At 44.2% G+C, this 24,950-nt stretch overlaps 2 protein-coding genes across 5 annotated transcripts in view; both read right to left on the bottom strand.

Annotated features, from left to right (window-relative positions):
* LOC141106918 (uncharacterized) overlaps nt 1-24,950 on the bottom strand; it is a 118,330-nt gene that overhangs the window by 67,296 nt on the left and 26,084 nt on the right.
* Nucleotides 15,132-24,224, bottom strand: LOC141105070 (uncharacterized). Of its 4 annotated transcripts, none has more exons than XM_073594901.1 (8): nt 23,774-24,224; nt 20,897-21,016; nt 20,596-20,766; nt 20,386-20,509; nt 20,172-20,269; nt 19,878-20,060; nt 19,653-19,794; nt 15,132-18,877 (listed from the first exon to the last, which is right to left on the bottom strand). In XM_073594901.1, the coding sequence occupies exons 2-8, from the start codon at nt 20,990-20,992 to the stop codon at nt 17,388-17,390; spliced, it is 2,304 nt and encodes a 767-aa protein (XP_073451002.1). In that variant the 5' UTR covers nt 20,993-21,016; nt 23,774-24,224; the 3' UTR covers nt 15,132-17,387. The 4 variants fall into 4 exon arrangements, with proteins under 4 accessions (XP_073451002.1, XP_073451001.1, XP_073451004.1 ...); XM_073594900.1 differs by having other exon boundaries at nt 20,154-20,269; nt 23,774-24,219; XM_073594903.1 differs by having other exon boundaries at nt 19,911-20,060; nt 23,774-24,217.

A 24,950-nucleotide genomic window follows, 5' to 3' on the forward strand; every position in this document is an offset into this window, starting at 1 on the left:
AGGTTTAAAGGGATGAGGTGGCAACCCTACTGGTTGTTAGAGAGGCAGGAAAGGTGGTGATGACCAGTGTCCTAACAATAAGTAAGTCATCCCTGCCAAGCCCATTCAACTTGGAGACTTAGATAAAAAAAAAAAGGAGCGCCCAGTGTCCACAGAAATGCGACATCAAAAATATGGTTCGTAGACGTTTATTAAATAGTTGCAAGGTGGGGAGGGAGGAGCCGGATGTGGGCGTCTTGTCGGGTTCGGCGCTAGTCCTGGGATGAGGGGTATGCCTGGAGCCTCTCTTCCTGTGATCCTGGCTCTGGCCTTGGGCTAGATGCAGACCGTCCCCCCCTGGGTTTCCCGCGGACCCCCTGACCCGGTGCCTTCAACCCTCCCCCCCTCGAATATCCCTGACAGAGGTTTGGCGTTCTCTGGGCATGCTGGGAGCGAGCGGGGAGAGTGGCTATCCCAGCTGTAAGACACGCCAAATTAAACTTGTGACAGGAGCTCCTACACTCTCCCGAAGCTGATGCTGTGACCAACTACCATCCACTGCCTGGTGCCGATACGGGACACACCACCCCGCTACCCATTATCCATCTGCTACAGGGAGGCGTGGAAGAGCGCAAAGCGGAAACAAAACCCTAAAAGATCGAGAGATTGGTAAGAACGCTCAAATCCGGCAGAGGCGGTAAGTGTACTCCACTAACTGTATATTGTAGAGACCCCTATTACAGTGGCCCCCGAGAAGAACCAGGAAGATTGACAGGTAGCTTTGTCCCTCTCTGGATATCTCAAACAGATCCAAAGAGCCCAATCTTTCTTTCTCTCTTACTACCGTTTGTATTGTGGCACACAGCACCTAATGCATATTATGAAGCTTACCTATAGAACCAAACTAACCAAAGACAGTTCATAGGCTGATATACCCAATGTGAGTCTACTGGTCTATGCGACTTGATGCCATTTTTTTTTTCATTGCATGTTCATATCCGCTTCTAGGCCATCTTGATCCTAAACGTACAGAGTCTCTGTGTATCCTCCCCCCACTAGGTATCTATAAAATACTTGCATCTGTCCGGGGTAGGGGACACACCTTGACCGCATGTGCAGATTAAAGTTTGGCGAGCTTGTCTTGTACGGGTGCAGGAGCTGAGTCCGAGAGCCCCCCTTGTGTAGAGTGGACGGCTCTTGGCCCATGGTCTGAGGTCCCGCTGCGGCGAGTGGCCCCTGGAATCCGTTGTACGGCCTCAAAAATTAATTGTGCAGCCAGAACGTACAATTGGATTGCTGCTGGTGATACCTGAATAGATCTGAATAGCCTATGAAGTAACTTGGGGGCAAATTATATTTATAATGAGCGGTGTCCACGAATCTAAATAGCCTATTAAAGATGGACCTTACCGGGACTTTCCGGATATTTCTCGGGACTTTTTGGATATTTCTCATAGAGTTCCAACGGTACTTGTGCAGACTCTCTAGAGCAGGAGTCGTCAACCCCCGGTCCCCGGCCCACTACCGGGCCGTGGCGCTTCTGCAGCTGGGCCGCGAGAGCGGGCCGCCAGTAAGAGACATGCTGGGCTGCCGGCATAAGAGCGCTGGGTGGATAGAAGAAGCGAGTGGGCGGGCAAGCAGAGATAAAATCTCTCTCCGCCCCCCGCATCACCGCTCTTCCGCCCTCAAAGCCAGTGCTCTGTCTCAGTGTCGGAGGTGCGGCCGGGAGCAGAGAGATGACATCATCTCATACTGCCCACCCCGCATCACCGCTCTCATGCGGCTCCAGATTCTGTTCAGCAGTGCAGATTGCCTGCCCCCCCAACTAATTAGGAATAGTAGAAGGGTGGCGCCTTTAGGAGGACAGCCGGAGGAGTCCCGGACCCTCCCTCTGCCAGGTGAGACTGACTGCAGCATGAGGAGGGAGACACCCTGCGACATCCAGAGGGGCAATCCCACAGAGATATGACGTCATCAGTGACAGGTGAGCTGTGTGTGGGAGTACAGGTGGGGTGTGCTGGGACATGTAGTTCACCCCCTCAGTTGTCTGCCTGACAAACCACAAGGGGCGCTCCACTCACTCCGCATCTGGTGACAGGCAACGTGGCAAATGACAATCCACATCTTGTGGCTGTAAGCGTGGCAGGCGATGTGGCAAGTGACTATCCACATCTGGTGGCAGGCGACGGTGGCAGGTGACGCTCTCAGGGCTCACACTGATTCTACATTATGGTGAGTTGAACTATTTCATTTATTAATACAATGAAATAATAGAAACAATGCGCTTCAATCACCCTGACACCATATCAAGCATGGTGCCGGGATGATTGAAGTGCTAACACCAGCCATTGCCCGCGAAAAATCGTGAATATCGTGAGGATATTAAGCGGGACCCCTTATCTTAACTGGAGCCCCCGTGAGTGATTTGCCTATACTCTATACCTATTTCTCACTTAGTTCACTCAGTAAACTCTTTTAGAGCAGGGTTTAACAAGGGAGATCCCGCCCCTGATGGTAATGCAAGGAGAGTGGGGGGAAGGGAGTAAATAGTGGGGGTATACAACCTTGGATAACCTTGAATAACCCTGTGAAATCAGGTCCCTATTTGAAGTACAGTAGAGTGGAAAAAAAAAATGAAGGGAAAGCCAGGGAAGGGGGCCACAGCTAACACAGCTAACACCACTAGAACAAGTGCAAGCCCGGGCACCATCAGAAAATATATGGTCCAGGATAGCGGTAAAGAAAGCCCGGGAAAGGCAGCTGGAGCTAAAAATAAAACCCCTGAGTGCCCACCCAAAGTTAATACGAGAAGACAGTTGGCAGAGATGGATACACATTCCGCAAGCACTGAGATAATAGAAGAAGCATTAACGGAACCCCAGCAAAACAAACAAATTCCAACTAAGAGCGAGATGGCAGAAAAGTTTGCACGGCTGGAAACCTCAATTAAAGGAGAAATAGAAATAGTACATGAAGATATGAGCCACATCTTAAAAAGAGTAGAAGAGGTTGAAACAACGATGGATAGGCAAGGGACAGAGATAAAAAAGCTCAAACAACAGATGGAAGAGATTCAGCGAGAACAGAGGAATTTACTGTACAGACTGGAAGACCAGGAGAATCGTAATAGGAGGAAAAACCTACGGATTAGAGGTCTCCCAGAGATACAAGGTGAAAAAGAGAACCTACAAGAAAAAAATGACCAAATCTTTGGAGGCCTATTAAACTTGATAACAGCCTTAAAATTAAACTGGACAGAGTACATAGGATTAGAAAGCCTGCAGAGATTAGCGAGGATGCTCCACGAGATGTAATCATAAGATTCCACAATTATCAGGACATGGAGCAGATTAAGTCTAGTATGAAAAGGAACCAACCAGTGAAGTTTGGAGAGACAAACCTGCAGATTTTTCCAGACTTGGCAGCAAATACATTATCCAGGAGAAGAGTTCTTAAACCGCTATTGGCTCAACTTAAAACATATGATATTCAATTGTCATGGGGGTTCCCAGCATGCTTAATTGGGCGTAAAGAAGGTCGCTCTGCAACATTGAGATTGCCTGAAGAGACGCGGAAGTTCTGTCAGCGCCTAGATATACCACTTGTGGAAATTCCAGGATGGTGGGAAAGAATAGTAAACCAAGATACTACAGAGGATCCACCAGCCTGGAAACCAGTCTTTAAAGTGAAAGGCCCATAAACAAAGAAAAATTAGTCATAACGAGACTCATAAAAATATAAGTTCTGGGATATGTAATGAAACGAGTGGGCATGTGTGTGGGGGGGTATTGGTGCAGGGTGGGGGGTTGGTGGGGACGGGGGGTGGGGGTGGGGGGCCGGGTATGTAATATCCCAATCCCGGTGGAGGTTATAGGATCTAAGGATTGCTCCGCTGAGCTTAACCTCTAAGGGGCTAACTGAGGGGCCGGGTGGTGTAAGTGGGGCCCACGGTTACTTGGGCCATGGGGTGGCCTGTTACCCCCAAGTGGAGGGGAGGGGGTTGAGGAGCTTGGGGAAAGGGTAGGGTAAGGGAGAGTGAAAGACGCATGTGGGGGGGTGGGGTAAGGGGAGGGAGGGGGGCTGGAAACCTGTATCTACCTCAGTGCTTCACACCCCCTAACCTAGTAAGGATAAGCAAAGCCCTACTGATTGTCCAAATAACAAGATGTCTGGGTTAAACATAATTTCTTACAATGTAAGGGGTCTCAATTCTCCCACAAAATGTGCGAACATAGTTGGCGAATTGAAATTCCTCAGAGCAGAGGTAGTCTTGTTACAGGAGATGCACCTTTTTATCGGAAAGAGCCAGAGAATTATTTCCAGAGACTACCCGACGTGGTATTACGGAGACTCCCCGACCAAGGGAGCAAAAGAAGTAGCAATTGGTTTCGCAAAGGATGCTAGGTTCATGTTAGAGGAGAGAATGACTGACCCAGAGGGACGGTTCCTGATCTTAAAGGGTAAACTTAATGGGGTAGATTGTTCATTAGCAAACGTGTATGGCCCGAATAACAACCCTAATAGGTACCTACTGGGAATTCTCTTAAAGTTTGAGGCTTTTAAGAAGGGGAGGGCCATCATAGCAGGAGATTTCAATCTGTGCCTTGAGCCAGGGAAAGATAGTACGTCGCGTGCCCGGGGGACCGGAGGAGTATGGATGAACAAACTGAAAAAGAAGCTGCGACAATGTCAATTGGTAGACATCTGGAGGCTACAGCACGTTAACGCAAAAGACCATTCTTTCTACTCCCCCATACATGCAACATACTCTAGAATAGTTTGATATAGGTTTAGATTCCGAAAGTGGGAAAAACACCCTCACGTAAAGGCACCACATCCCTAAATCAAGATATATGTAAACATGGAGAGGAAGCTAAAGGGATTTTAACGGTGCAATTTTTCTTTCTTAAAAAACAGTTTATTGTTTACAATCAATTAAAAAGAACATAATATATGTATGACAACAGGCAAAATTTCTTTTTTCTTTTCAGACAATATAAAATACAATACACAGTATGGTCAAAAAAGGGGAAAAAAGGAATTTATACTACAAGTTCACAGATGGTAGTTGTTGCATATTAACCCGACATGTTTCGCATTGTCGCTTTTTCAAGGGATATGCAACTATTAAGTGAGTCATCCAATACTTTTAGCAATTCTACAAAAATAGAAAAGAGAGAAAAAAGGGTTTTTACATATATACAGACATAATGTTCAATGTTATCACTGCAATAGATGACTATAAAGATATATACAAAGCTCAGAGCTAGAGTTGAAAGAATTCTTCAAACTGCTCTCTATCAATCACTTTAACCTTCATTTCACTATGGAGTATAGCACAATAGCAATCAATTTCCTTGATCTCACCATTTCCATTGATGTAAATGGAAAATTAGACTCATCTTTATACAGAAAACCCTCGGCTGGGAATACTATTCTCCACGCCGATAGTTCACATCCAGGCCCCTTGCTGAAAAGTATTCCCTACAGTCAGTATTTGCGTTTAAAACGCAACTGCAGCAAAGATGTAGATTTTCAGATAGCTGCAAAAGACCTATATGAGAGACTGTTATCTCGTGGTTATAGCCACTCATGCCTCAAAAGGGCCTACAACAAGGTTAAGACACAAAATAGAGACTCGTTATTATTTTCAACAAAACCTGGCAAAAAATCTGACACCGTCAGACTGATTACGCGTTATTCCAGTCAACATAGCGAAATCAGAAGTATTTTAACCAAATACTGGCCTCTTTTATCAGCTGACCCAACAGTCAGCAAATACATCAATACCCTTCCCGAGATAACCTTTAGACGGGTCCCTTCACTAAAGGACCGCCTTGTCCACAGCCATTTTCAAGACCCTACAACCATCAAAAAGTCTTCCCATATCGGTTTATCTCCATGTGGCAGATGTGACATTTGCCGATATGTAGATAATACATCACACTTTTTACTTCCAAATGGACAAAGGCACTCAATTAAATTCAATGCAACTTGTCAGACTCCAGGCATAATCTACCTGGCTCAGTGCATGTGTGGTAGTTTTTATGTCGGCAAAACGAAACGACCATTTTTCAAACGAATCAGAGACCATATAAAACCCATTCTTAAGAAACAAATGGACACAGCCATTGCCAGGCATGTGGGTCTGTACCACAACTTTAACCCTAGCACTATCAAGTTCCAAACTTTGGAACATGTTCCACTGGATGAAAGAGGGGGCTGTGTCGACAGGACATTGCTCCAGCTCGAAGCCCGCTGGATTCATGTTCTTAAAGCTACTCATTTCCCAGATCTGAATGAAAGCCTAAGTTACAGGTCCTTCCTCTAAATGATTGGCCATCCATGTATGACCTTAGTTGCCATGGCTAACTATCATTCCCTTTGCTTTTTCCCCCCCCCTTTCCAATTTTCCTTTCCCTCCCCCCCCTCCCCGCTTCCCCCTTCCCATTATTATCTTTCTTTGGTCATTTGTACAATAATGTCTTATTTTTCACAAATGTATTCAATTATCTGTTTTGTAAGATTTTATCCATGAATTTAATGTTTAGATTTGCAATTATACTACTCATCATATATGTTATCTTGTTCTCTTTTTTATATCATTGTATTTCCCTTCAATGGGAAGCGTCTTGTCTCTCTGCTGTGCCGATCGAAGTCGGAGGGTATATGGTCCCCTCCTTCCCGATCGGCTATCTCCTTGGCCCGCCCTTGTCAGACCGCATCTGGCTCATACTGTGTTGGGGCTTAGCAGGGACCACCGCATCCACACGGACGCCCGGGGCACATTTCAGATGTGCCCACCTCGCGCCGTGCCTCCCCGCAGAGCCAATCCATCTTAGGGCACTTTGCGTTCCCTCCCCCTGCCCTCCTATCCCATGATACAGCTTCAGCGTCAGCATGGGGGGAGCCGCTGCGCGATACACTGCGCATGTCGGTCCCCTCGGTTGCCGCTGTGATCTATGGGAATTGGAGTCCGGACTGGGAATTGGCCTTCCGGGCATGCGCACAGGCGCCCTCACGTCCGCATCGAGCCGGCGACGTCACACGCCGGCTCGATGGGGAGCATTATTTAACCGGCCTCCCTGACAGTTCAATCTGCCAGCGCCGGTAGATGGAAGCCAAACTCGAGCAGAGTGAGTGACTGGTGAGTACATCACACTCTGCTCTCTAAAAATGTATATCTTTATTTCACAATCCCAGATTCCTCACTGCACTTGTATCCAATACTATTTATTGTTACCATCTTATAATACTTGGAGACCTTGTGGTCCTAAATAGCAATTTAAATATACCATTATGAGACTTTGTATCTAAAAAATCTTTAATTATAATCATAGCATTAGTTTAAAGGATTCAGTGCAGCCTTTCCCTATGCAGTAACTAGATCTTCTGCCTTATTAATTTTTCAGCTTGACTCATAAGCCATCCTAACCATCATTTCACTGGTACTGATGCATTTTGCACTTATGTTTGCAAATCCTTTACCTATTGATGTAAGTGTTGAACTTATTAGTTCTTGAACCTAAATCAATCCTCTACATACAATTTGATTTATACTGAATATTTGCCAACTTTTTTATCCCTATACTAGCTCCATCTTTTTGCTCCCTGTGGTTGCAATTTGGCCCTTTTGCCGTCCCGTCGTGGTTGGGCCTGATCATGCTGGTGTTGTTAAGGTTTTACTGGGTCATTTTGGGGGTAAGTCATTTTTTGACTCTTCAGAGCGACAATGCGTTTTGTATATATCTTTATAGTCATCTATTGCAGTGATAACATTGAACATTATGTCTGTATATATGTAAAAACCCTTTTTTCTCTCTTTTCTATTTTTGTAGAATTGCTAAAAGTATTGGATGACTCACTTAATAGTTGCATATCCCTTGAAAAAGCGACAATGCGAAACATGTCGGGTTAATATGCAACAACTACCATCTGTGAACTTGTAGTATAAATTCCTTTTTTCCCCTTTTTTGACCATACTGTGTATTGTATTTTATATTGTCTGAAAAGAAAAAAGAAATTTTGCCTGTTGTCATACATATATTATGTTCTTTTTAATTGATTGTAAACAATAAACTGTTTTTTAAGAAAGAAAAATTGCACCGTTAAAATCCCTTTAGCTTCCTCTCCATGTTTACATACTCTAGAATAGTTTTTTTTTAGTGGAGCATCGCCTCCTCGAAGAGGTAGAGGGTACAAACATAGGCTCAATGACGTTCTCGGATCACTGTGAGTTTACAGTTAAAAATAGGTAAACGTAAAAATCTGCGCAACAATTGGAGACCAAATGAAGACCTTCTCTACGATAGAGAAATCGATAAGCGAGTTAAAGAGGAACTAGAATTCTATTTTAAAACAAATACGTCAGGTGAGACATCAGAAGCTATAGTTTGTGAGGCCCACAAAGCATATATCAGAGGTATCTTAATGATGGTGGGTACAGAAAAAAAAAGAAGACAGGCGAAAGACAAATTAGTTCTGCAAAAAGAAATCTCTGACCTTGAACAACAACATAAAATAACAGGGGACGGTGAGATACTGGTTGACCTATATAAGAGAAGAGAGGCTATGCGGGAGCTAATTGAGCAAGAAAACCGAAAGTTATATAATCTTGTGAAAAAAGAAAGATACCTAGGCGGTAACAGACCTGGAAGATTCCTGGCAAAGGCTTTAAGTAAAAAGAAAAACAGTAACTATATTGACAAAATAAAAACTAGGACAGGGGAGATTAGTTATAAAGATACAGACATTGCGGCAACTTTCCAGGAATACTATGGAGGGTTATATGCTATAAATAAAAATGATACTGTGGAAGAGAGGGAAAAAAAACGAGTGAAAATTAAAAATGACTTAAAAGACATTGGTATGGTTAAATTAACTGAAAGGGAACATATATCCTTAGAGTCCCCCATAACTGAGGACGAATTAAGAAAGGCACTCAAGGAGATGCAGGTAGGTAAGAGCCCAGGCCCGGACGGGCTGACGGTCCTGTATTACAAAAAATATCAGGATTATTTAATACCTAAAATGTGCTCTTACATAAATAATATCGGGGATAAAGGGGAAATGAGGAGAGAAGCATTGGAAGCTAACATTGCCATTATCCTTAAAGAAGATAAACATTGTACATTATGCTCCAGCTACAGACCCATCTCACTCCTAAATGTTGACACGAAACTATTCGCTAAAGTGATCGCGGCAAGATTGAAACCAATAATAAATAGGAACATACACCCAGACCAGGTCGGATTTATATCGGGTAGGGAGGGTCGGGATAATAGTATTAAAACCCTCTTAGTTGTACAAAAAATCAAAAGGAGTGGAGCCCCGGGTCTACTTCTGTCAATAGACGCTGAAAAAGCGTTTGACAGAGTCGACTGGGACTTCATGATGAGTACACTGGAGGAGATCGGGGGATAGGATCTGTAGATGGATAGGGGCCCTATACTCCAGACCTTCGGCGAGAGATTCAGGATTAATTGGCTACTCTCGGAGCCCTTTGAAATGTACAATGGCACAAGACAGGGGTGCCCACTCTCCCCGTTGTTGTTTATACTAACCCTTGAGCCCCTTCTCTCTAAGATCAGACAGAACCCGGACATCAGTGGGGTAACAATCGGCAAAGATGAGTATAAACTGTCTGCCTTTGCAGATGATATCCTGCTTTATGTAACACCTCCGAGGATTTCCCTTCCGAATATCATGTCTACTTTACTAGATAATGGGAAGTTATCCAATTTTAAAGTTAACCCGACTAAATCGGAAACACTGGATATTAATATTAGTAAGACTGGAGACGATTCATACCAAAAACATTTTCCCTTTCGGTGGGGGAAAAAAGAACTATTTGGGGTCAAAATTACTACATCAATAGAGACGCTTTTCCAGGTGAACTATATGCCCCTTCTCAATGAAATAAAGCAAGAACTAAATAGAATCTCATACGGTCAGTTATCCTGGGCAGGGAGAATAAATATCTATAAAATGGTAATACTACCAAAAATCACATACATAATGCAAATGCTTCCAATACCGCTCCCACAATCATATATTAGAAGTTACAAGGAATGGAGTTTAACATTATGAGGGGCTTCCACCATCCCTGTGCTGTGCTGACTTCCCAGAGGAAGTCAGCACAGCACAAGGATGGTGGGAGCCCCTCATAATGAGCACAGCACAGAGATGGTGGGTGCTCATTATGAGGGGCTCCCACCATCCTTGTGCTGTGCTGACTTCCTGGGTTTTTCACTTTATCATAACGAATAATCGTAATCATTATGACAATAATAAAATGTTTTTTAACGAACATTCTTATTTTATTATTATTCCCACTCCCATATTAAAAAAAGGTCATTTTCCCAACCCTCATTCAGCAGCAGAAGAAAACCTCTGATTGGTCAACAAAACACCAGTCACGTTTCCGTTGTAATGGAATTTGGATCCGAAATTCATCAGCTAAATTTTGTATTTCGTATAAAATTTGGAAGCATAGAAATTCATATTTCAGATGCTTCCGAATGTACAAATTTTCGGAAATTCAATCGCACATGTCTTCTACATAGTGACATGGTACATTCCATCCATCACCCCCCTATATAGTGATCATTCAAAGCCTCCTACATACTGCTATGGCACAATCCATTGACCCCCCCCCCCCCCACTGACATGGTACATTCTATCCATCACCCCCCTGCCCCCCCAAAGACGAACATGGTACACTCCATTCATCACCCTCCCTACATACCGACATGGTATTCTTCATCAACCACCCCCCCCCCCCAACATACTGACATGGTACATTCTATCCATCAACCCCCCTTCCACACCACCCACATACTAACATGGTACATTCCATGCCGAGCCCCAGGAGGGGGGCATGGGGTGACACCATGTTTTACTGCACCAGGTGGCACCAACTTTACTGACACCACTGCTGACCTGGCATGGATTTCAAGGGGAATACCCATGCAACAGACAAGATAAAAAAGCATTGGGTCTCCCCAAAACCCTTACAAGACCCTTATCCAAACATACAGCCTGGCAGGAATGTGGAAGGCGAGCCTGTAGCCCCTCCTGGAACCATACCAGAGGTACCATACAAGAAGTAATTTATCGACCCCTCCCATTGTCCATTCACAGAATGCCTTGCATTCTATGAATGGTTCAGCAGTCTTTGCTGGTACCACATCACATTTCCTACAATACGGCTCCACATTTCCTACTAATACCACTCTACACATCAATAGCCACTCCATGCTGTAGCCGCTCCACTCTCCCAAGTATTGCCTCACTCCAGTCTTCTCTGACGCAGATCAACAGTCCTTGCTGATGCAGATCCGTAAAATACTGCCTCATAGTTCTCACCGTCACTGCTCCACTCTACCCACACCATACTTCCTGCCAGGGCCGGGACAATGGGTGGGCAGGAGGGGAAGCTGCCCTGGGCACTGTGATATCTTGTGAGATAGGATTTGGGGGAGGGGATAGGTGTTAGAGGGGGGAATTTGAGGGGGGGGGCGACATGGGGTAAGTGTTGTTCTAGGAGAGGAAATCTGGGGGGAGGGGATGCTAAGAGTGGTGCTTTAGGGGGATTAGTGTTGGGAGGGGGGATGGGGGAAAAAGATTTGTGCTAGGAGGGGAATTGAGGGGGTATATAACCTGGGGGGGGGGGGATTTGGCATGGAGGGGAGAAAATGTGTACTAGGAGGGGAAATTTTAGCAGTAAAGGGTCAGTAAAGGGTTTGTGCTGGGGGGGGGGGGGTTGGAGTGGAGGGGGGCATTTAAGCTAGGGAATTTGGGGAATGGAGGGCAAAAATTTGGGCTGGGAGGGAGGGATTTTAGCAGTGGGGTGGATTTGTACTGGAAGGAGGGGGCATTTATGCATAGGGGATAAGCATGCAGATAAGTGCTCAGTTTTTTTGTGGGGGGGGGGATTTTTACTGACAAATAAATCTCATACCTTTTGGGGGGGCGCAGATTGCCATGTTCACCATGGACTCTAGATGACCTTGTCCCGGCACTGTTTCCTGCTCTACAGTCCCAGCTGACACCCAGCCTTCGTCCCCACTGATCCAGATCCATGTATTGCCGCTCCATAGTCACCACCTTCATGATTTTTACTGACACATAAATCTCATACATCTTAGGGGGGGGGGCAGTTTCGCATGTTCACCATAGGCTCTAGATAAGCTTGTCCGGACACTGCTTTCTGCTCCACAGTCCCAGGTGACACCTGGCCACTGTCCCCACTGATCTGGATCCACGTGTTGCCACGTCATATTCCCCACCTTAATGATTTTTACTGACACATAAATATCATATATTTGGGGGGGGGGGGCAGTTTGGCATGTTTTCCCCCTTGGGCTCTAGATGATCTAGTCCCAGCACTGATTCCTGCTACACAATCCCAGCTGACACCTGGCCACCATCCCCACTGATCCAGATCAATGTGTTGCCACTCTATAGTCCCCATCTTCATGATTTTTACTGACACATAAATCTCATAGATCTTGAGGGGGGGTGGGAGGGGAGCAGTTTGGCATGTTCGCCCTGGGCTCTAGATGACCTTGTCCTGGCATTGCTTTCTGCTCCACAGTCTTAGCTGACACCTGCCTACCATCCCCACTGACCCATATCCACGTGTTGCCACTTCATAGTCCCCCCCTTCCCCTTCATGATTTTTTCTGACACATAAATCTCATACCAAATGGGGGCACAGTTTTGGCTTGTTGGGCTCTAGATGACCTTGTCCCGGCTCTGATTTCTGATCCACAGTCCCAGTTGACACCTGGCCATTGTCCCCACTGATCCAGATCCACGTGTTGCCACTCTATAGTCCCCACCTTCATGATTTATACTGACACATAAATCTCATACATTTTGGGGGGGAGGGGTGCAGTTTGGTGTGTTCATCCTGGGCTCTAGAAGACCTTCTCCCGGCACTACTTTCCGCTCCACAGTCTCAGCTGACACATGGTCACCATCCATACTGATCCAAATCCACAGTGTTGCTACTCCATAGTCCCCACCTTAATTTTTTTTTACTGACACATAAATCTCATACATCTTAGGGGGGTGGGGGGGCACAGTTTGGCATGGTCACCCTGGGCTCTAGATCAGTGGTTTTCAATCCTGTCTTCAAGTACCCCCCAACAGGCCATGTTTGCAGGTTTTCCTTTATCTTGCACAGGTGCTTTAAATCTGAGTCAATGGCTTGGTATTTTGGACAGCTATTTTATTGAAGAGAAATTCCCAAAACATGGCCTGTTGGGGGTACTTGAGGACAGGGTTGAGAACCACTGCTCAAGATGACCTAGTCCTGATACTATTTCCTGCTCCACAGTCCCAGCTGACATCTGGCTACTGTCCCCACTGATCCAGATCCACGTGTTGCCACTCCATAGTTCCCACCATCATGATTTTTACTGGCACGTAAATCTCATACATCTTGGGGGGGAGGGGGCACAGTTTGGCATGTTTACCCTGGGCTGGACTCTAGATGACCTTGTCCTGGCACTGCTTCCTGCTCCACAGTCCCAGCTGACATCTGGCTACTGTCTCCACTGATCCAGATCCACGTGTTGCCACTCCATAGTTCCCACCGTCATGATTTTTATTGACACATAAATCTCATACATCTTGGGGGGGGCACAGTTTGGCATGTTCACCCTTGGCTGGACTCTAGATGACCTTGTTCTGGTACTGCTTCCTGCTCCACAGTCCCAGCTGACAACTGGCCACCGCCCCCCACTGATCCGGATCCACGTGTTGCCACTTCATAGTCCCCACCTTTATGACTCAGATTCACATTCAGATTCAGAATACTTTATTAACCCCAAGGGAAATTATTCCACCAATCATCTAAGAATTATGGTAATTTCTTTAAAAAAAAGGAACTCATAACAGATTATTGTTAAGTGTAGATTTTTAGAGTGTTCTTTTTTATATTAGAAAATCTGAATAACAAAGTAACAAACAAAGTTTATATTAACAAGAAAATCTTGAACAAACGAATTAAAAAAATACATTACATTTATGAAGGATTATACATTGGCTGGACCACCAAAAGAACAATGCTGCAGCTAATAGTGACCTATACAAATGTCCATTGATGCAAGAGAAGTGCTGATTGGATTGGATGCTCCTGTACTTGTCTTGGCTATGTACTGTTATCATTGCTTCTTTATTGCCCGCGTATTGGAAAGGTTGTTCTTGTGAGGTCAAAACTTCACTTTTGCTGCCCCCGTAGATGGTCATGATTTTCAGTGTTACCCATCTTGATGGGTTCAGTGCTGTTGGGTTGCCTGTGTGATCGTGTTGTGTCATCTACGTGCGTGAGGGAGCATATTACTATAATTGTCAGAACCTGGATGACTTGCTGGTGGCACTGTGGTTCCCTGGGTGGAGGGTTGTAATTCCAGTGTCCGCCAGTGGGTGTCTCCAGGCATCAGGATACAGAGTAGAACATACAGGACCAGGATAATGGCTAGCAGTATCTGGCAGTAAACAAAACACTGGAGGAAGAGGGACTAATAGGAGAGAAGGCCTAAATACCCTCCCAGCAGCCAGCATAAGGTGGAAACTGATTGGGATTGATACTGGGATCTTCTGGCTGCTGGGAGGGTATTTAGGTCCTCCCCTATTAGTGCCTCTCGCTCCAGTGTTTTGCTTGTTGCCAGATACTGCTAGCCCTTATCCTGGTCCTGTATGCTGTACCCTGCTGCCTTGTACCTGCTCCCCCTTGTTCCTGACCCCAGTTTTGGTTCCCCCTTCCTATCTGCTCCCTGCAGCTCCAGTTTTCCCCCTGCTTTTCTGTGTTCCCCATTTGTATATAGTTAGTTAGTTAGGCTTTCTGTTTGTTAGGCGCGCACACCTAGTGCATTACCAATTACATTTATTGAATAATAAAAACAGTAAAAAATGGGTACTCACAAAGTGCAACTCTCAATAAGCCATAAAACCACACAGTGTGGGATAGTGCGGACACATGTGCTAAATCACATCAAGGGGTAAAAACTGACGCGCTTCGGGGGCGCACCCCCTTCCTCAGAGCAAAGTTTTTCTCTGAGGAAGGGGGTGTGCCCCCAAAATGTGTCATCTTTTACCACTTGATGAGAGTTGCACTTTGTGAGTACTCACTTTTTACTGTTTTTATTATTCAATAAATCTCATTGGTAATGCACTAGGTGTGCGCCTTCCATTTTGCTTTGTTTTCGTAGTTTTCATCGGATCACCCCATCTGAGGAGGGCAGCATCCACCTAGTCTTGGAATACTGATGCCCTTGTTGCTCTTTACCATAGAGGACCTCTGAGCGCTGGAAGTGACTGTCTTTTTTTAGTCTGTTAGTTAGTTATTAGTCAGGTGTGACGGGAGGGCCCCATGGAACCCAGAATCCCTTGGAAAGGTTGGGAAACCCTTGTTTCAGCTCCCCATGCACCTCTTATGTCTAAGTCACCCTGTGCCATCCTGGCACAGGGTGACTGAGAGAATATATCTTGGATTACTTAAAATGGGACAGTAATATTTATCCACAATATCTACCAGGATATATGTAAAGACTATTCTTGGTTTGTTTGATTCTAAACTCAACATGTTAGTTGAGAGAGCTGATCACATTGGCCTCTGTACAATGTAAGAGATGGACCGACTCCTGCTGGAGCTCCTGCTATTGTGAGAAGGTGTCCTGTGTTTATACTGATAATGTAAAATCTACTGTGTGAAGCTCGGTGACAACAAGTCTGACCTGTAATGAAATCCTGATTAATTATAACAATGTTCAGGAGGGCACGGAGTCACATCGGCTGCTTTAAGGAAATAGTTAATTAGCTCATGTTAATTAGGTTTCTGGTTACAGTTGTATTGTTAGAGTAATATGAGCAGGAGGGGGGACCTCCTCTTCTACTGTATATAAGACTTGTATTTTGGTTCTAATAAACAGTCCATGTTCAGAAACTAAACAAGTATCGTCTTGTTTTGTGCTTGTGAGCGGTTGGAATATCTGATATCTATATTCAGATTGGGAGGAAGTGATATATGACGAAAGCACTCAAGCGGAGTGTGGGACATTTCCTTACATCAGGTATTCAGTCACAGAAGGGAGAGGCCAGGAGTGCCGGCGGGGGACCCAAGAATGGGAGGATCGGGCTACTCTGTGCAAAACCATTACACAGAGCAGACTTTAATATCACTTTAATGGGCACTGGTTGATATTGATGAGTTGCACTGATCTGCACTTATGAGGATACATTGATAATCAGGGCACTGATGATCAGTGTACACTGTGTGCTGACAGCTTTGCCGGTCATTATACATGTGCAATTCGTTTCGTTCTGTATTTGTTTTGTAACGAATTTCGACAAATTCGTTAATTTGGAAATGTCCGAATTAACGCAAACCCGTTTAACAAATTTTTCCGAATATTCGTGAAATTCAAAAATCTGAAATCATAACTAATAATAACTTTCTCTTGTGCCCTTTGAAATGCCCGCTCTGTCTTTAACAAACTCACCTCTCTCCATGATCTCTTTATCGCTAGCTCATTTAATCTACTTGCCATTACCGAAACCTGGCTTCATGAATCCGACACTGCATCTTCAGCTGCCCTCTCCCGCGGTGGTCTTCTTTGGACTCACTCCCTCAGATCCAGTGGATGCAAATAAGGGGGTGTTGGAATCCTTTTAGCACCACATAGTACCTTTCAGGTACTTTACCCACCTCCCTCTCTGTCGCTCTCCTCATTTGAGGTGCACTGCATTCGTCTCTTCTCCCCAGTTTCTCTAAGGATACCTGTGATCTACCTGTGATCTACTGGCCCCCTGGACCAGTAGCAACCTTTCTTGATGACTTCTCTGCCTGGCTACCCTACTTTCTCTCTTCTGAAATCCCCACTATCTGACTTTTTGGATTTCGAATTTCCAAATTTTCAAATTTACAAGTTTTCGGATTTTCTCCTTTACGGATTTTCGAATATTCAGAAAAATTAGTTAAATGGGTTTTCGTTAATTTGGATATTTCGTAACGTTGGATAAATTCGTATTTGTTACATTCACTAACAGCCAAATTTGAAAGGAAATTCCAATACCTATAATGTAATAGTTAGTAATAGTTAAGTTATTATTAGTTAGTTATTATTTCAGATTTTCCAATTTTCGCTCCTATTTTCGGATTTTCATTCTTTTAAATTTTCATTCTAATTTCCAAATTTCCGAATGTTTGAATTTATGAATTTTCGAATATTCGAATTTCCGAAATTTTCTCTTTAAGAATATTTGGAAAAATCCGTTAAACAGGTTTTCGCTCATTCGGATATTTCCGAATTAATGAATTTGTCGAAATTTGTTAGGAAACTAATTCGGAACGAAACGAATTGCGCATATCTACTGAACCTTTCCACCCGTTAAAAAGCCTATGTACAATCGGCATGTACGTGTGTTCTCTCGTGTTTTGTTAAATTTCCCTTATGCGTAAAACATCTCCCACACTTTGAACAAGAATAAGGGCGCTCGCCCGTGTGAATTCTCTGGTGGATAACGAGGGACCCTTGTTGAGTGAACGATTTCTCGCACTCTGAACATGAATAAGGGCGCTCGCCCGTGTGACTTCTCTGGTGTCTACGAAGGTCTCCTTTTCTAATGAAACATTTCCTGCACTCTGAACAGGAGAAAGGGCGCTCACCCGTGTGAATTTTCTGGTGTGCGTGAAGGCTGTCTTTTACAGTGAAACATTTCCCGCACACTGCGCATGAGAAAGGTTCACAGGTGTGAATTCTCCGATGAGTATTAAGGTCTCCTTTCCGATTGTAACATTTACCACACTCTGCACAGGAGAAAGGGCGCTCAGCCGTGTGACTTCTCTGGTGAACATGAAGGTCCATTTTGCGAAAGAAGCATTTCCCGCACTCTGAGCACGAAAGAGAGTGCTGTGCCGCGTCACTTCTCTGGTGTTCAAGAAGTTTCCCTTTGGTAAAAAATCTTTCCCCGCACTCTAAACATGAAAACGGGCGCTCACCCATGTGAACTCTCTGATGATTATAAAGGTGTCCTTTGGCAAGGAAACATTTCCCGCACTCTGTACAAGAAAAAGGACGCTCATCGGTGTGAGTTCTCTGGTGTATAAGGAGGTCCGCTTTGCGGTAGAAACATTTTTTGCACTCCGAACATGAGAAAGGACGTTCACCGGTGTGAACGATACGGTGTTTCTGAAGGTCTCCTTTCATAGTGAAAGATCTCCCACACTCCGCACAGGAGAAAGGACGCTCAGTCGTGTGAATTCTCTGGTGTTTGAGGAGGTATCCTTTCATATTGAAGCATTTCCCACACTCCGAACACGAGAAAGGACCCTCAGAGGTGTGAATTCTCTTGTGTTTACGAAGGAGTTCTTTCGAAATGAAACATTTCCCGCACTCTGAGCAAGAAAAAGGACGCTCGCCCGTGTGAATTCTCTGGTGTATGAGGAAGTCTGCTTTCACAGGGAAAGACTTTCCGCACGCTGAACACGAGAAAGGATGTTCAGTCTTCTGATTTCTCTTCTTTTTTACAAATATTCTGCACTCATTAGGAGATTTTTTGTACTCTAAAGGTGACAATGAGCTCTCTCCTGTGTGAGATCCTTCATGGCCCAAAGAAGATTCATTGAGATTTGATGGATCTGTTGACGTATCGGTTCTGTGAGATCCCAGAAGGATATCCGGAGTAACAGTATGTGATTGACCCGAAGATTCCTCAGGATTAGACGGATCCATTGACCTCTCTAAGGGGTAAGGTCTGTTATGTGTACTTTGAGTATTGAGATTTACTTCTGGAGAATATTGTGCAATATCACCGTTTTCGGCGTTATAATATGGAGATAAAATAAAATGTCCCTCAGAACTTTTCCTGTTCGGAACATAGTGTCCATCTGTTGGGAAGCAAGTTTTTTTTTTAAATTGTAAGTATTTTGTCTCTATAATACAGTCACTCAGTATAATTTGCTCTAGCACTGAACAGTTTAAAAGGACCGGCATGGTAAGTTCAATGAATGGAGATGGACCTTTCATATGGTGTACAGTATCTCCTCCTCATTTGTTGTGAACATGACCTTATATTGAGGAATGGAGATGGACCTTTCATATGGTGTACAGTATCTCCACCTCATTTGTTGTGAACATGACCTTATATTGAGGAATGGAGATGGACCTTTCATATGGTGTACAGTATCTCCTCCTCATTTGTTGGGAACATGACATTATATTGAGGAATGGAGATGGACCTTTCATATGGTGTACAGTATCTCCTCCTCATTTGTTGGGAACATGACATTATATTGAGGAATGGAGATGGACCTTTCATATGGTGTACAGTATCTCCTCCTCATTTGTTGGGAACATGACGTTATATTGAGGAATGGAGATGGACCTTTCATATGGTGTACAGTATCTCCTCCTCATTTGTTGGGAACATGACATTATATTGAGAAATGGAGATGGACATTTCATATGGTGTACAGTATCTTGATATCATTTGTTGGGTAGTGTGGAAACACACTGATTACATTATTTGTGAAGACCATAGATTTCTTTACTATATTGTGTACAATACCTCCACCTCATTTTTTTTGGAAACATGATCCCTATACACTGCCAAATTTCTGACCCTTGTTTTTTTTTAAAAATATGCTCCTTAATGTTACTTACTTGTGTCCGTTAGTAGAGAAGATTCCTCCTGGTTGCTTTCAACAATTCTCTCCCCCTCCTGCATAGACTGCTGATCTGCACTCACCAACGTTTCTTCTTCTTCCTCTTTAACTTCAGCTTTGATTTCTTTTAGTTCTTCACCCTAAACCCCAAAGATGACAGAATACATTTATAAAAAGATACAAGAAAATAATATTGTAGAATAATATCAAAGTTTAGAATTACTTTATAGTTTCTTTGTCTCAGTCCTCCATCTACCTGATCATGGTGTGTATAGCTGTGATCTTCCTTTATGAAATCCCAGGAGTACAAAGGACCTCCTTCCTCCATAGACCGCTGATCTCCACTCACTGACGTCTCTTCTGATTCCTCTTTATCCTCAATTTTGATGTCTTTTAGTTCTTCAACCTAAACCCCAAAGATGTTAGAATAGATTTCTAAAAAGAGCAAGAGATTACATAGAAGAATGTCCTCTCATGGCTTAGAATTTTTTAGGCCTACCTGCTCAGTACCATCTACCTGATGATGGTGAGTGATGGTTTCATCTTCCCGTGTGGAATCCCGGGAATACAGAGGACGGGGACATCTCTCTGGTGGGTTCCCATTACTGGATCCATCTGTAGGAAACACACACACTGACTGAATATATTGTTTCTATGTGTTTATCAGATGATGGGGGATCTAGGTGGACCCTCCGTACTGCTCTCTCCTTTACAATAAAGTCTCCTCTTACCCGGTGATGTGAGGGGCGGCTGATTCTCCATCATGACGTCCTTGTAGAGATCCTTGTGTCCTTCTAAATACTCCCACTCCTCCATGGAGAAATAGACAGTGACATCCTGACACCTTATAGGAACCTGACACACACAATGATACAGTCACCATCCAGACACATCCCTTGTCTGTTACTGGATAATGTCCCAGAATTCCCGACACCGCTTACCTCTCCTGTCAGCAGCTCAGTGATCTTCTTAGTGACTTCTAGAATCTTCTTGGCACTGGTTACCTCTGTTGTCAGGCAGTGAGGTGAAGGCACTGTGATGCAGTTTGTCCTGTGAAGATGGCTGCTGGGTGTTAATGGATCACCAGATATTTTCTTCACTATTTTATAATCCTGTATATAGAGAGAAAGTTATAATTATCACTACAGACTTCCCAGAATCCTCCTCACCTCTCCGGTCAGGTCTGTGTTTTATTAATGGAGATAAGAGTGATGCCATGTGACCTCCCAGAATCCTCCTCACCTCTCCTGTCAGCAGATAGATGATCTCCAGGGTGAGGTTCAATATCCCCTCAGTCACATGGGTTTGGTCTCCATCCATCTTCACTGATGTGGTCATGTGATCTATACAGGACTCTCCTCTCTGTAGACGGATAATAAACTGAGAATTATCTGGATTGTACTGGGGTGAAAAATGTCTGCACAGAGTTCTGACATCTCAGACTGCTTCTTATATTATATTATTAGTCTTACTTATCAATCTCGAGTGAAAATTCGAGACTCTCTTTAATGTACAACTCTAACAACAAAATCTGGGAAACCTGGTTGGGTTCCCAACAAAGAACCTGAGAATATTTAGGGGGGTACAGCTCTATCCTTATGTAAGTTGTTGTACTGCCATCTGTGGGACCAGTCTAGGTGAGTAATATGGCCTGACCTTTCAGCACTGTTCTGAGTTGAGTCTGTAGGATCATATGTTATATTCCTTTTGTTTTCTTGGAAGTTGGGGTGAGAGCAGAGTTGGGACAAGGGGTGGGCAGGAGGGGAGGCTGCCCTGGGCGCAAGAGTTTACTGTAAGGATGGGGCACCTCTCTTCTGTTACAAGGCTGGGCAGTTTGGGATCTTTGCCCTGGGCTCTGGATGACCTTGTCCCAACACTGGGTGAGAGAGTCACTTGAGTCCTCCAGCAAGATATTATTTCACAGGAGTGATCTTAGCATAAGGTCTATGAGACTGGTCAAGCCCTGAATTTTCTATACTGGAGTCTCCTGATTTTTAATTATTCTTTGCCCTGCATTAAATCTTAAGATATTTGGCTCTGTGCTCTGATTTATCAAATAGTTGTTTCACACACTAGGTATCTTTTTCTTTGGTTGCTGTTTAATTTGACATCTGATGTGGATTGTGCACCAGAATGTTAACTTTGAAAATTTGTGAACCTGACTGGAGATGTATATAATTTTCTTCCGTCTGTGTCTCGGTGCACTGAGCAGTACTATTGTTTAGGGTATTATAAGCCCAGGGATGAGTACATACCAGACATTCGTCTCTGGGTGCATACTGCCTTAAACATTAGTACACCGTCCAGCCACAGCAGCCTCTCCTTGAGTTTTACAGGCAGTGGGGCTGGATGGTACACCTATGCCTTTCCCCTGCACCTAAACTCTGGTGCCTCATGCATTTGGCCTAAGCGCCTAGTGTGCATAGGGCATTAATCTTTTTGACTATGTACCAAGCTCCTGCCTGATATACTGGAGGAGGGTTGGAATCAGGTGGTTTGAAGCTGTTATCCAATAGAGCACCTGCTATTGTAGAGCTGAAGATTGACCAAAGGTCTAGAACATGGATTCCTAACCAAAGTGGTCCATGGATGGGTCTGTAAGGGTCAGATAAAAAAAATCTGTGTATCAAGTTTCTACCCAAAATCCTGGAGGAGAGGTGGAAAGTCCCAGGTAAATTGAAGCTGTAATCCTTTTAGGGGTGCTGTATTGGAGCTCAATAGTGACCAAAGTGCTAGGGCAGGGGGTTTTGACCTATGGTCCATGAATAGGTTTTAAGGCGTCTGTGAGGGTCAGATAACAAATGACTGTTTTTCAAGTTCCTGCCCGATAGGTGTAATGTCCTAGGTATTTTAAAGCTGTGATCCCATTTTGGTGTGCTGTTGTGGAGGTCAAGAGTGACCAAAGGGCTAGGACAGAGGTTTTTAACCTGGGGTCCATGGACCTCTAAATGGTCTGTGGATGGGTTTCAGGGGGTCAAATAAAGACAAATCTGTGTATCAAGTTCCTGCCAGATATACTGGCGGAGAGTGGAAAGTCCCAGGTGATTTGAAGCTGTAATTCCATTTTGGGGTGCTGTTGTGGAGCTCAAGACCGACCAAAGGGTTAGGACAGGGGCTTTTAACCTGGGGTCCATGAACCTCTAAATGGTCCGTGGATGGGTTTCAGGGGGTCCGTGAGGGTCAGATAAAGAAAAATCTGTATATCAAGTTCCTGCCCGATAGGTGGACACTCTTAGGCAATTTGAAGCTGTAATCCAATGTAGGAGTGCTGCTGTGGAGCTCAAGAGTGACCAGAAGGCTAGGACAGGGTTTTTTAACCTGGGGTCCATGGACCCCTAAGTAGTCCATGGATGGGTTTCAGGGGGTCTGTGAGGGTCAGAAAAAGCATAACATTGACATTCACTATACAGCCCTCTCCTTTTCTCAATCAATGGTTTCCCATTGAAACAAATTAAAGAAAGCACACCGTGCCTCTGCCTATAGCGTAAACCGCTAAGCATCTCTTGACTCTATGTTGGCTCATGTTTACCATTTAAATTTGTATAACAGTGGGGGTCCATCACTTTCATCAGATTCTTAAAGTGGTATGCGACTCAAAAAACATTAAGAACCACTGGGCTAGGAGGAAGAAGACCAGCGCTGGGTGATTGCTGTTACTACAGGCGATTACCTGGAGAACTGATGATCGGGAGGCTGTAACACAAGGGTCTGGCGTTTCCGGTGAGTGCCGAATCTGATGGGCATTTTGGTGTAACTGACAGCATGTCAGTTGAAGTATTATTTTTATTATTATCTGGTAACCCCGGAGTGGGTGGGTGAACTCCAGTTGGACGTCGGTACATACAAGCCAGATGTTGATATTTGTCAACTGAAATGTGATCCAAAGGCCATATTCACCCTCCAACTTACCTTGTACCTTCGTACATGTTTTTGTTGTTTTTTTGTTTACAAAATTGTTATCTCGTGTGCAACTTTTTCAAAGTTACATTACGTGTTCCACAACCACCCAATCCTTTTTCCTAAATATATTTGTATGTGCTGGTGACAAAAGAAAATGGAGGAAGAGGACGGACATGACGGGGGGTTACTGGGTGTAAATATAAAATAATATCTTATTACCTCCTCCAGTTCCAGCAACGTCTCCTCTCCACTTTCTCCAAACTCATCTATCACTTAGAACTTCCTGGTTATAAAGCTACATCACTTCCTGTCTGCAGAAGACATCACTTCCTGTCTGCGCCTCCTATCACTTCCTGTGTGTGCGTTCCACCTACAATGCGTAGGATCACCCTCTGTGGAGAATATAAAAACTGCAGCCTGTGTTGTATTTCAGTACTTTGACAGCTCGTATACACTGTGAGAAAATTGGCCGATCAGCTGGTTTTCCTCCACGTTTCACAGCAAGACGCAACCGAGGATAGAAATAATGTAGGGAAATTCTCATACGACAACGGCTTTTTTTCGGTTGTTTCGGGTCGGGTCATGCGCAGTCTTTCATATCTGATATTTCTCGTACGAAATTTTAAATGAGAATCTTTTGTTCTGTTCTCAAAAATGTGGGCGTTTGTCCCTTTGAAAAATTTCATTCGGAAAGGTCAGGATCGGCTGTTGAATGTTGTGTACACGCTATCAGAAAATTGTATGATCGTTCCTTGGACAAAAATTTTCTCCAGATTTTCTTATAGTGTGTAGGGGGCATTAGGTGTCCTTCAAAATGTTTTCTTATTCCGTAAATGCTTTATTGTAAAGTTAGTAAAATACAACAACAAGGAGGCATAGCTCCAGTGTACTGAACCTCAACGACAGTTGGTATAGATAAAAAGATACAACCAGTACAATACTCATAAACAAGTTGTGATACAGGCGAAGTATGGGGAGCGTACTCATAACAAAAATTGACAGTTGGGTAAAAACAGGACGGAATGACCACTGTAAAGAGTATACCTCCTAGTCGGGAGGAGCTAGACAGTTCACAAGTTAGATTGCCAGATCCAGGTGTTTAGCTGATTCGACCCCATGGCTCCCTGGTGACCTTGTAAAAGTAGGGATTACTAAAGAGGGGTGTAGGTAGGTTCTGTGGCTTAGATACTTCTAGACTGGCAAAAAAAAAAGGGGGGGTCAGGATGGGAGGAATGGGGGTGAGGAGGGGATAGGAAGTGTCAGGTCAAGGAGGGGCAGCACTACAGTCCATGTACTCTCCTCCCTAAGCCATTATTTCAGGCATCATGGCCACACCCAGGAGGACATAGCAGGTCCACTGCCAGATTTGCCAGGCCTTCACCTCATATACATGGAA

This window comes from Aquarana catesbeiana, linkage group LG08 (assembly GCF_042186555.1).
Source record: "Aquarana catesbeiana isolate 2022-GZ linkage group LG08, ASM4218655v1, whole genome shotgun sequence".
NCBI classification, from domain to species: domain Eukaryota; kingdom Metazoa; phylum Chordata; class Amphibia; order Anura; family Ranidae; genus Aquarana; species Aquarana catesbeiana.